General features: G+C 44.5%; 1 protein-coding gene across 1 annotated transcript; it reads left to right on the top strand.

The window, feature by feature from the left end:
• Positions 1-9,481: 9,481 nt before the first annotated feature.
• On the top strand, positions 9,482-12,799 carry tril (TLR4 interactor with leucine-rich repeats). The gene has a single exon (XM_085446371.1). The coding sequence runs from the start codon at positions 9,751-9,753 to the stop codon at positions 12,226-12,228; it is 2,478 nt and encodes an 825-aa protein (XP_085302497.1). The 5' UTR covers positions 9,482-9,750; the 3' UTR covers positions 12,229-12,799.
• Positions 12,800-13,043: the final 244 nt, after the last annotated feature.

Below are 13,043 nucleotides of genomic sequence, written 5' to 3'. Positions count from 1 at the left end.
TGAGGGGGGGAAGGAGTGACTGACGTCCATCTCAGCCAATCGCAATCGAGGATAAAATCGGGGCGGGGTTGACATACTCCAGGTTGACGTACACATACGCCTCAAACACCGAATGAAGAGTCAAGGTGAGAGTTAAACATTGGGGTCTACGTGTTGTATGTTATCATTTTATTTTAGTTCAGTTAAGCTTTATTTACACAGCGCCAAATCACAACAACTGTCACCTCAAAGCGCTTTATTGTGAGGCACATACATGATCTTAAGTAGGCCAGAGCAGTGTAGCTCCCCTTTCTATAAGTATAAAGAAGTTTGAGGTACTTTAATACATAAAAGGAGGTGTAATGTCAAAAATAACGGTTTTCTACATTTGAAAGAAATGCTGCTCTGGGCTTCAATTGTAAGAAATAAATGTGTAAAATTATATAAAACAAAATTCTGTTAGCTCACTGTGGAGACTGTCCTGCAATTGTAAAATTGATGATTTGTGTCAACTGAGAGAATTCTTTTACAAAAACAAACAAACAAAAACAGGAAAAACCAACAAATCTCTGTAATTTATTTGTTTATCTAATACTTCTTTCCTTTGGTGTAGTATTATTGGCTATGGTGAAGGCCTTCTTTTTGCAGGAAAAAGCTGTGAATAGCTATCAAACATGAAAGCTGTCAAACATAAGGCCTCCAGGCCATGCCCTACAACAATCACATCATCCCTCCACACCCTCCCCCAAAAAAGCATGTGGCGACTGTGGGAAGGAAAAACCCTTTTAACCCCAACAGAGGTGGAGGTAAGGTGAGGCAAGGGAGACTGGACAAAAGGCAACTCCCTCTTTGCCTTCAAAATATGTAGTTCCTTTGTCTGTAACATGAATAACCTGCATGTTTTACAATCCACACCTTCACCGGGCTTTGACGTCTGCATGATTTTTAACCCTGGAGAACCCATGGGGTCAAATTTTACCCCATGGTTTCCCTAGAAAACCAATGGGGTCGGCTCTGACCCCATTGGTTCTCCGGGGTTAAAAGAGAAATCTTCGCATTCCACGTAAAAAACAACAACAACAAAGTGACTTTTAATTAGAATTTCTGCAGTTGTTTATTAATGACCTATGCCTTACAGTATAGCAACCTTCTTTTCAATACATAACTTGTGATAGTATGCATTATAAGTGGCTTTTTGTTTTAAAAATAGAAGCCACTAGGTGTGGACTGCACGCCTTCATAATTCATCTGGTCTAAGGGCTTCACAACACTGTGCTCACTCCAGTGGTAGATTGTTTGGTGACTGTCCTTTGGTTGCAAAAGATGGCTTTGCCCACAACTGCTGACTCTTTAGTGAATCAATGAGTAAGTGAGAAACTTGGTGTCAGTGCACCCAGATGGAAGGAGCGAGGAAGCACAAACGAGCATGTGTTTATGTGTCTCTGCTTAGTGTCACTCATTTTCTCCTAAACTTCTGCCTGTCGTGATACTCTGAACACTCAGTCCACCTCTGCTGTCCTCTCCGTGCTGCCTCTGGATTTGTTTACTCAACAAACCCTCCTTTGCATGGGCATGAGGCCTTCACTTCCTGCCTGGGCTTATTTCTATGGCAACAGAAAAAAAAAGTGGGAAAGCAAGACTCATAGCTGGGCGTGTCCAGAGACTCTGAACCAGCAAAACTAATAGAGTTTGGAGCTTTAAAGGAATGTAAATCAGGACTGGGGAGAGAGCATGAAGTGGGACACTGGAAGCAGAGCAGACAGGGTGAGGAGAGCTTTCTCTCTGTGCCTGTATCACAGGTGCTGCCATTGTCACATCTAGGTGGATTCCCTTTTACTTAACTCACCTTACGAGTGATTAATTGAAGCCACTAAGGACCGCACCTTGACATACCTCACAGTGCAGACACGCCTGTCCACACACACACACACACACACACACACACACACACACACACACACACACACACACACACACACACACACACACACACACAGTAAACACCAATGACTGGTACAGACATGTTTACTGAGTGAAGAGATGACAGTGCCATCTGTAGGTCAGCTGTGGTTACTGCAGACTGAATACTTTGTATTCAAGGATAAAAGACTGGCTGGGCTTTAGTGTTGTTTTTCATTGAAGTGTGCAGTTTAATGTTAAGTGTAAGGAGGATATAGTAGCAGCAGGAAATGCAGTTCAACTGCAAGACTTCTCTGTTTTGTAGCTGAGATTCATCCCTGAATCTGGATCTAATAAGATACTCATTTGGATCCTGTGTTTTCCCACAGTTTGTGTCTGTTAGAGACCAGGAAATGCATATAACACACAATGGATGCACAGATATCACAGGCCTTGAAAGTGGATTTTAAATCAGGCCCTCCACAAGATAATTTCACAATATTCATAATATTTCATGATATTGTTCCAAGGCCCCATGAATAAAAAGTACAACTAAACTGATGTATGGATGCAATCAGTTGTTTTAAAGGTATGTAAGTATTTAGGTTAGCAGAGAAACACAACAGTGAGTGCCCAAACATCTAATTGGCAGCAGCTTCATTTTTCAGCATGGCAATGATCCCAAACACACTGCCAATGCAGTAAGAACACAGCTGGATAAAAAAAAAGCACACAATGACATCTGATCAGTTATGGATTGGCCTTCTCAGATTGAAGCAGTGTGTGATCACATTAGATCATCAGAAATAGAGCTTTGAATGTCCATCAAAAAGACTGGAGAACTATTCCTGAAGACTATTTAAAGAAATTACATGAAAGTTTGTTTAGGAGAGTTCTTGCTGTGTTAGACTTTTGACTGTTGTCCAAATATTGACTTTCAAACTCGATTTTTGCTTCATAGATGATATATCCCTGTATGTTTACATGTGCTTCAATAAACTGTTGCAACTATTTATATTTTGCTAGGAAAATGGCAAAGAAATTAGGTTTGATTTAAGACTTTTGCACAGTAAATGACAATTTTATCATTTCACAACAATTCAGTAGTTGAGAGATTTCCAATATAGATAAAAATGTTGATACACATGGCCAGCTAACTACACTGCCTTGCTACCTGTAGATCTGGAGTCTATTTCCTCCTTTCCATCCAATGCAGTGCCACCCCTGGTGCCCTTTATGCACCAGATCTCACTCTGTCCTGCATGGTGCTTTTTGAGATCTACCCACCTTTTAGGCAACAGTCTGAGAAACTATTATTATGTAGGGCTGTGGGCAGAAATTGGCATAATTTCCATGGGAAGAAAATGATGGTACAAATATGCCAGTCACTGGTAAATTTCCACCAGCCACTGGTGGCTCCAGCAACTTTTGGACCACAATTATGTGCCTTGCTAACATTTAAAGAGCCATTTTCTGGAGGAAATGCACCGAAGCAGTTCTAAATTCTGCAGTGGCATCGCCTCTGTGGAGAGGGGGTATCAGAGATGCCCTGTGGGCTAGATTCAATCTAGCACATCTAGATTGCTAACTTAATCTAAGGCTAGATTGAGTTAGCAAATTAGCTTACTTTGAGCTCTCTCAATGAAAGAGGGCATTTATAAAAATCATCTTTCTCTGGAGCCATCATCACTCTGTGACGTTATTACAGTACTGGCCTACATTAGGCTATAATGTCTGTCAGCAGAGGGCGATGTTTCACACAAGCAGTGCAGTGTGGGGACTGGGACAGCTGCAGATCAGATGTCTCCACTCTCTAAATTACAGAGTGACGACTTTGTTTTAATGACTCATAAAGACCCGCATTTTTTCTGCAGCCTTGTTTGTGACTTGTACTTGTGTTGCGTTGAACTGAGCGATGCTAATCCAGAGATCACCTCCATATGGGCTCTGTTTTTTGCGCTTTCTTTCATGTGTGCAGATGCCCATGCATCTCTGTCACAGTTTTCAAGCTACTTAAATCCCTGAGTGTTATCTTCTGTGCAGCTCAGTGATCTTAAAATCTCAAGTCATTATGCTTCCTCAGTGTCATTATGTGACCCGGCGTGCAGACAGCTGCTATCAAACTTGGCAGATCAAAGGGTCTCCCTCTCAATACGCACACTATCCTTTACACTGCCCTCTTTATTTCTCTATCTCCCTATCCACTCTCTCCCAAACCTTCAACAAGGGCCATAGCATGGCCTCTAATATTTTCCAGATGTTGAGTACCTCCCTTCCTCCCTTTCTCTACTCTGTTCTTAACGGGTCGATTGAAAAATAAGGGCTGTGCTGCCATCCTCCCCCTTCTTTCCCTTCCTGCGTTACCCCTTCCCCAGCTATTTCAACATATCTCAAGTCAGACATGAGAAGCTGGAGCTCCCCCAGAGCAGAAATGCTTTAGCAGGACGTGCTGATGTTGTTGTTGTAATCAGCTGTTTCGTCAGTGGTGTATTTTTGTAACAGCAGCTGTTTGTGATATGTGTGCTTTTTTTTTTATTGCTTTCATTTGATATTAACCACGTTTTTCTTTGAGCGGAGTGATGCTGACAGTATTTGTCCCTTGTTTCTTTTGCTCCTTCTCTGCCCGTGATGGGAACCAGCTGGAAGAATTGAACTAAGGGTGGGTGGGGGTGGGGTGGGGTTGACCACTAGGATGTAAAAGGTTAGCACCTGGGCCCCAGGCAGGCAAGGGCGGCCGTGTGCTCTTATGGTTATTCTTCGATCGTTTTTACCTTCATCTTTTAACTTACTGAAAGTCTTCAGTTGCAGCAACATGTCAGCACAGTTGCAGACACGTGCTTCCATCTCTCTCTAAGTGCAGTAACACACTCACACACACACCATGGACTAGATTCCCAGCTCATAACAATCACAGCAGCTGTTGCTCATGTAAACCAACTTCACACACACACACACGCAATCCCACCTCCTCACTCTTTCTTTCCCACCACTTGATTTCCACTCCTGGATTTATATCTGGCTTTATTTTGGCATCTTGAAGGACCTGAAAAAAACATTAACGTACTTCCAACACCCCTTCTAAATGCAGCACTTGTGCTTATCGTCCTGCAAAAGTGCACAAATTGACCGCCGTGCTTTCTGGTCTCAGTGCAGAGACAATCTGCTATTTGTTATTTCGAGCACTGCTTGACTTTTACCTACAGCCCCCACTGATTCCTGAGATGAAGTCTAGAAGTGAGCAAGTCCCATGCTGTGGTACACTACAGAGACATTGTCTCTGTGATTCAAGGCAGATAAAAGTTTGACGGGAGACACAATAAGATGCACATGTTCGAAGTAGTGTGACCGCCTGCAAGTTTGTGGCTTTGTGTGAGGCTCATTAGTCCCTACCTTCAGAGTCCTGCTGTGTTTGAAGCATTTTTGTATGCTCCTAAAAGTTTTCAATCACTTGGAAATGTCCTTGTTTCAAACAAAAAGCATATCTTGTTTTGATTTAATGAAGCATACTTGCTCAGATTCAATAAATCATTTATGTTGTTGTCTATGTTGGTGCATAGGAGGCCCATTTTCACTAACAATCACTCCAGTTTTTACAGCACATTGTTGTGTATGAATGCAAGTTTTAAAATCTAAAATTATGTCAAAGTTGACTTCCCCAACACATCTGAAAACACACACACACACACACACACACACACACACACACACACACACACACACACACACACACACACACACACACACTCATTCATAAGAAGCTGATTCAACACCTGAAGACTGTGCAATGAGTAATGTAACACTCCTCAATGACCTACATACAGTACGCTGCAGTATTAGCTCACGTTACTTACTAGCAGTGACCTGGATATTCTTTATGTTGTGCGCGCGCGCACACACACACACACACACACACACACAATATGTTAAAGTGCAGACAGAGATACGAGCTCGTCTCTCCCCTCTCTTTGTCGTTTTAGTGGAAGTAGGTATTTCTCTCGCTTCTCTGCTCTGAGACTGAAATGTCATTAAACAGTGAGAGGCCCCATTGGCGGGAGAAGGAGGTGATGAAAGGACTGGCTGGTGAAACTGGTCTGCAGCCCCAGTGGTGGGCAGCTCTGTTCGAGGGCCTCAATGGAACCTGTTTTGCCAGTCTTTGTAAATCTGGGTCAGCTCTAAAACACTCGTATCCCTCTCTGCTCTAACTTTAATCACACTGTTTGTCTTTTCCTCCTTTGTTCATCTCTCATTTTGTCTGTCTGAACTCTCTGGGAAATCTCAATCATGATCTGATGCTACAGTAGAGTCCACATGGACTGATGAAATCATTGTGTATTCCCTTTGACTTTGAGACAGCCCAGCTGACTGCCATAAACCAACTGGCTGGTCCCAGTATGTCTGGGGGCCAGATCGCTGAGTGCTTTCTCAATGTGTGTGTTCCTTGGAGAAGAGAAAGAAACACTAGAAAGACATGGATACAGGGTAGGCAGGGATGTAGAAACACTATAGAAAGATAGCCAAACAGGAAATGACCTCCCAGAGAGAGGGGGGCTTCCCCATGGGTTGTATTTCTCTCTCACACACACAAACATACACAGACACTCTCACACACAGAGACCTATAACATCTGATGATGTCTACCAACAGTTATGCATGAGAATGAGGCCAGTCAGGGGACGTGCTTTTGGTCTGTGCTGCTCAGTTTAGAGACCGCTCCATCACTTGTATCTCAAGCCTTATTGAAGTATGATATCTTCAATGCCTTTGACTTTAACCTCGAAAGATTTGAGCAGGCACATTGTTACCATGGCAGATGAATCTTTAGCCACATCAGTTTGCTAACTTCAGAAGAAAACATGTTATTTACATAAAAAAGAGAACTGGAGTGATCACTATGTAGCCTGGGTCATGATTCAGAGCATCAGCCTAAACAGCAATGATGTACAAGAGTGTGCTAAGCTAGTATGAAGCGTAGGACTACCCGATTATTAGTATTATTTAATCCTTCATTTAAACAGGTAGTCTCATATAGATCGATATCTCTTTTCCAAGAGACACATGTACAAAAAGAATGTGCAAAAATAGAGACAGACAGCTACATAATAAAAAGACATTTTTAAAAAATAAAAAAAACATGTGCAACAATAGCTGCACATAGGCAAATGAAATGTTCCAGTGAAACCAGAGAATGCAGCACATTTCCTTTGTGACTCACCCTATTTATAAGCAGTAAAATATTTTAAATCCAGTTTTTCCAAGTTTCAGAGTGAATGAGAGTTACAGCTAATGGTAAAAAGTCCTGCGACCTGACATTGTAAGTACTCTGTTTAAATTCAGTCACAGACTGGGGGTAAGCAGGCAATCTTTGCAGCAAAGCTGTGTAAATAAACATCCTGTGCTGCTCTCTTCAATTTGCTAAGGAGCACCATGCCACATTTTCATTTAACATCCAGTGCTACACCTTGCCGGGCCCTCTATCGCCTTCAGAACTGCAAAGATTCAGCAAGGTGCTGGAAACATTCCTCAGAGATTTTGGTCCATGTTGATGTGACGTCGTCAAACAGGTGCTGTAGATTTGTCGGCTGCACATCCCAAAAGTATTAAATCGGACTGAGATCTGGTGGCTGTGGAGGCCATTTGAGTACAGTGAACTCATTGTTATGTTAAAAAAACCAGTTTCAGATGATCTGAGGATGGTGATGTGGCGGGTTATCCAGTTGGAAGCAGCCATCAGAAAATGGGTACGCTGTGATTATAAAGGGAGAACATGGCCAGAAACAATACTCAGGTAGCCTGCGACAGTTAAACAATCCCGTTTGTATTAAGGAACCAAAAGTGTGCCAGGAAAATATCCCCCACATCATTACACTAGCAGCCTGAACCATTAATACAAGACAGAATAGATCCATGCTTTAATGCTGTCAAATTGTAACCCTACCATGTGAGTGTTGCAGCAGTTTCCTGTTAATATCTGACACGAGCAGCACCCGGTGTGGTCTTCTGCCGCTGTAGCCCATCTGCTTCCAGAGTCGACATGTTGTGCTTTCCACGATGCTCTTGAGTTGTTGTTACTTTCCTGTCAGCTTGAAGCTGTCTGACCATTCTCCAGTGACCTCTGGCATCAACCAAGACATTTCTGCTGCTCACTGGATATTTTCTTTTTTCCGGACCATTCTCTGTAAACCCCTGAGATGGTTGTGTGGGAAAATCCCAGCAGATTGACAGAGATTTTGTTGTTGCTGAGAGAAAGCTGAAAAATCTAACTGACACAATAGTGCTAAGTGTTGACAAATTTAAAATCATGGGCAACCTGACAGGTTATGGAGATGAAGGGACTTGTGACCACAAAAGATTTGGTAAGCACTGGTACAGGAGTTAAACATGCTAAATTGGGGAGCCTGGGGTGGTCAGACATCCTTTACTGGGAAACTCTTTGCTTTCTTCACTTTTTTATTTTAAATATATCTATGCGACTAATAATATATGAACTCAAAAGACTGGTGCTGATTAAAGATACAAAGTATTTTAATTGGGACTGCGATGTTCAATCTATTTGATTTGTCACAATGTCTGTATGATAGTTACAAACATGCAACTCTGACACACATTTTCATTCATTTTTAGATAGTAACAGTAATGTTAATGACACGCTTTATTTACCACTGATAATTTGGTTCTCTACGTGTAAAACAGCTGCCATGATGTAATTTTTTTATTTAAATTGAATAAATGAAAGCTTTATTAGGAAAAAGAAACATAATTACAACAAACCATGTGATTAAATGTTCAATAAGTTTATTAGCTACTACACCAACCCCCACATGGTTTCCCTTGTGCCACCCCACTGAAAAATCCTAGAATCGCCCCTGGATTTAAGCTCTTTGCCTCGTATTTGCAGATGTCTTGGCAGCAACATTTCAGAGCGGCCCTGAACACGAACCTCCGCGCACACTGCAGCTAATGATTCCTCCGTCTGCAAAACCGTGCGCTAAATATTCGCACGCTTCACTCACTTTCTGCGAGACGATCTCTAACTAAGATCTGGCACCTCTCTTCGCCTGTCTTAACACACGCTTTAGAATTCCTGCACTGCAAATGCGAACCATCTGTGCTCCCACGAAGCAACAAAAGGCGTGTTAATGAGAAAATGGTAAATCGGCTGAGCTGCATGTTGGTGGTATTCCTACTGTAGCAGAGAGAGAGAGAGGGGAAACATGCATTCAACATTCATTAAACTTTTTTTTTTACTAATCTTGTTTCATGAGTGACTGCTCTGCTCTGCCCGAACCGTTCTGCAAGAGAGAGAGCTGAAATTTTCGGGGTTCCCTGGGGATTCCGTGGGAAGGAAATCTTGCTGTCTGCTTTGTCCATATACCAGATCTCAGACCCCCGGTGAAGGAGGGGGCGCGCAAAAACTCGGTCAAAGGGTTTCTCAATCTCCGTCACTGCACGCCGTGTGTGTCTCATTACCTGCGTGCACGCGCAGATCTCTTCTGGATCTCTGCGCACATCTGGTTTTGGCGGGGTCGCAGAGTTGCGGGGGAGGGACTTTCAGTGAGTTTGAGTGTGTGAGTGTGCGATCATGCTCAGCGTCTGAACTCTGTAATTCGCAGCAGATGACCACTTGGGGGGATGTAGGCTTTACTTGGGGAGGTGGCTGTTCCCTCGGACAGCATCAGAGCGCATTGGGCAAGTTCACGCGTTCCATAGATGATGCTGCTCAGCGATGGCGCTGCGCGCTTGAAATGTACACTTTACAGAGCAACAAGTGAAATATGGAAGAGTCCAGCGTGACAGAGGAGAGGGGCGACTGCACCTGAAACGCACAAAGCGAATGCCGCTTCAGATCCGGGCTGTGCCGGCCGCGCTGTGGGAATGGATACCAGCAGTTTCCTGGTGGGGATGTGCTTTTTCCTGCTGTCGCTTAATGGGTTTCTGTCCTCCTCGCTGGCGACGGGCTTTTGCCCAAACCTCTGCGACTGTCAGCATTCACAGCATCTCATGTGCACCAATCGCGGATTGCGCACTGTGCCCAAACCCACTGCGCAGATGCCCGAGGAAGTGCAGATTTTCAGCCTTGGGGGCAACTTCATCTCTAACATCTCCGCCTTTGACTTCACACGGTACAGTAACCTCGAACGGTTAAATCTGCAGTACAATCAAATAAGAGTTATTCACCCAAAAGCATTTGAGAACCTTCCCAAATTGGAAGAGCTGTACTTGGGACATAATCTTTTAACAGCTATACCCGCGGGAAGTTTGCAGCCCCTAAAGAAATTGACTATTCTCTATGGAAACAACAATGCAATTAAGAAAATCACACCGGGACTGTTTTCCAACCTGGATAATCTTATTAAATTGCGCCTGGATGGCAACTCTCTAGAAGTTCTGCAGGACTCTGTTTTTAAGAGTTTGATCAATCTACATTATCTTCATCTGGAATCCAACAAACTGCAGCACATTCACAGAAACGCTTTCTCTAAACTGACCAGCCTACGCTTTTTAAACCTGGCCCACAACAAGCAATCAGCCATGCGCAATGTCCTCACTTTCTCTCATCTCAAAGCTTTGACGACGTTGCTGCTGTCTGAGAATGAAATTCGTCATATTGGCAACCATGTCTTCCAAAACCTGAAAAAACTGTCCAAGCTTTCCCTCAGCAACAACAAAATCTCCCAAATGGACAGTGGTGCTTTGAGGGGCCTGTCGAGCCTCACCGAGCTTCTGATTGACGGCAACGAACTGGTGGGAATTCCTGCCGTCCTCCTCGACCCCCTGGAGCGTGTCGAGGAGCTGGACTTCAGCCGCAACCGGATATCCAGCGTGGACTCTCTGGCTTTTTCAAGACTTAAACACCTAAGAGTGTTGAAGCTGAAGGACAACTTTCTCACCAGTCTGTCTGGGGACATGTTTACCCTCAACAGCGTACTTTACGACTTGGATCTCCAAGGCAACAACTGGACATGTGACTGTCGCCTGGAGCAACTGAGAGAATGGATTGCTGCTGCACACTCTCAGGGCAAACTGCTGACTGTGTTTGTGCAGTGTCATTACCCAGCAACTCTGAGGGGGAAATATCTGGACTATGTGAACAGCTCCCAGCTGCAGCCCCTTGGGAACTGGACTCACTTGTGTACAAGTCAAGCTAGGCCTGAGGAGAGCAGGGCAGGGGCAGTACTAGTGAAGCTGGGGAGCACTGAGAGAGGAGAAAGAGATTCTCGGTTGCCAGAGGGCGGAGAGAGGACAGATGAAGAAGCTCAGAAAGGTGTGAGAAAGAGAGGGGAAGTGGAAGAAACAGGACGTTTAAGACCGGTGAACAGGGGTGGAGTCATGGTATGGAAAAATGGAGAGCAGAGGAAAAAAGAGGGACAGGAAGAGGTGGGGATCCAAGGAGACCAAGGAGGTCCAGAGGTGGCAGAACCTTCTTCTTTCCTGGACAGAAGGAAACCAAAGAAGAAGCTACGGCCTGCTGCAGAGGCAGCTGGGAAACGCGTTAAGGGGAGAACGAGGTCAAAAGTTATTTTCAAACCCAGTCCATCAGCCACAATTAGCCAAGCAAGCATCGGGCTAACCACCACTGTGTCTGTTCACTCAGGAGAGCAGTTAGATCTCCTTAGGTCGGATCAGGATGACACCCTACCTGTCATTACAGACCCTTGTGTTTTCAACCGCCATTTCATCACTAATGTGTCCGTGCATCACGTCACATCTAATACCGTCACTGTGTACTGGACCACCAGGGATCATCACCGCTACACACCAGGGCCCGGGCCAGGTCTTGATGAAGTCCACTACCGGGTTCTGTTTGACAGGTTTGGCACCCAGGATCGTTTCCCCCGCTACGTTTACGCCCACGGCGCGGCTCGCTCCGTGACCCTCCAAGAGCTCAGCTCAGATGTGACCTACATGGTCTGCGTGGAGGGAGTGGTCGGAGGTTCCGTGTGTCAGGTCGCACCACGCGACCACTGCACGGGGCTGGTCACCCTATCTGAGGCAAATGGCCGTGGAGCTACGCTGACCTCTGACCTCCAGCTGGTGACGGTGGCGATGCTCGCCGGGAATGCTGTGCTGCTGCTGGTCATCGGCGGGGTGTGGCTGGGGAGAAGTCTGAGGAGAAAGTTGCAGAGGAGGAAGTCAGCTGTGCACGTGCGCCACATGTACTCCACCAGGCGACCGTTTCGCACCTCAATGGCCACGGCGTCCGTCTCCACCGACTTCACCAGCTACCAAAGCAGCCGGCCAGCACGGCTCGCACCGCTAGAGGAGGGGGATCTCATCGAGTTCCCTTGCGACCGCTTTCTGGACAGCAGCAGCGTTCGCAGAGAGAGCGAAATGCAGAGATTCTCTGACTAGAACCATTAAAACTCCAAATTAGCTTTAAAAAAATGTTGACACTGAAAAAAATGGGAATTGCTTCATGTTTCCATCTGTGATTTAGCCTTTTTAACACAAACTCCTCTCAGCTGAGCTCATGAGACACCAGAGGAAGTCCATTCCCTCTGACTTCCCCTTTCCCAGTTTGGACCCTTCCTCTTTAATTTTCTTGCTTCTGTGAGTCTACATGCATTGTTTTTCTTTTTGTTTGTTTTTTTGTTTTTTGTGTACGTGAATGATGTACCACTGATTTCAACTACGGTGCTAATATTCAGTTTGCAGACATCATATTGTCTCATATTTGTACAGTGTGTAACGATGGCTGCTGGGTGGCAGAAAAATCTCCTGTTTTGTACCACATCTACCGTATTTTATACTTTTATATGGAACTTTGTATCATTTTGCATTACATGACAAAGTAAAAATCCCCAACAATGTGACTGATTTGTCATTTGAGTGCATGTGTTATTGTATCTGCGGGTCCTAAAACCCAGACTGTACATAAGACTGAGGACGAGAGCAGCAACAAAACATTAAAGAAGTGAGTGAGTGAGCTGTGTGCGTGTCAAGATGAGGTCTGGCAATAGTTAGGCAGTCCCTTTGTTTGAGTCTACAGGGAGAGTGCCTCCTACATTCAGTTCAAATCACACACACACACACACACACACACACACACACACACACACACACACACACACATTGACAATTGTCTGCACACAAACTTTTCATAGCATCAGACAGTCAAGATGTTAGACATTACAGCTTCTTGGTTTGTGACAGCTGACCTTAAAGGG

This window comes from Copadichromis virginalis, linkage group LG22 (assembly GCF_057382275.1).
Source record: "Copadichromis virginalis isolate Kocher_CV1m ecotype Utaka linkage group LG22, C_Virginalis_male_GT1.1, whole genome shotgun sequence".
Taxonomy (NCBI): Eukaryota; Metazoa; Chordata; class Actinopteri; order Cichliformes; family Cichlidae; genus Copadichromis; species Copadichromis virginalis.
Note: the sequence above shows the minus strand (reverse complement) of the source record. Positions and strands in the feature narration are given on the sequence as shown.

Bases quoted from the DNA above. Each gene is read 5' to 3' on its own strand.
- tril (XM_085446371.1), top strand. From the start codon at position 9,751: ATGGATACCAGCAGTTTCCTGGTGGGGATGTGCTTTTTCCTGCTGTCG.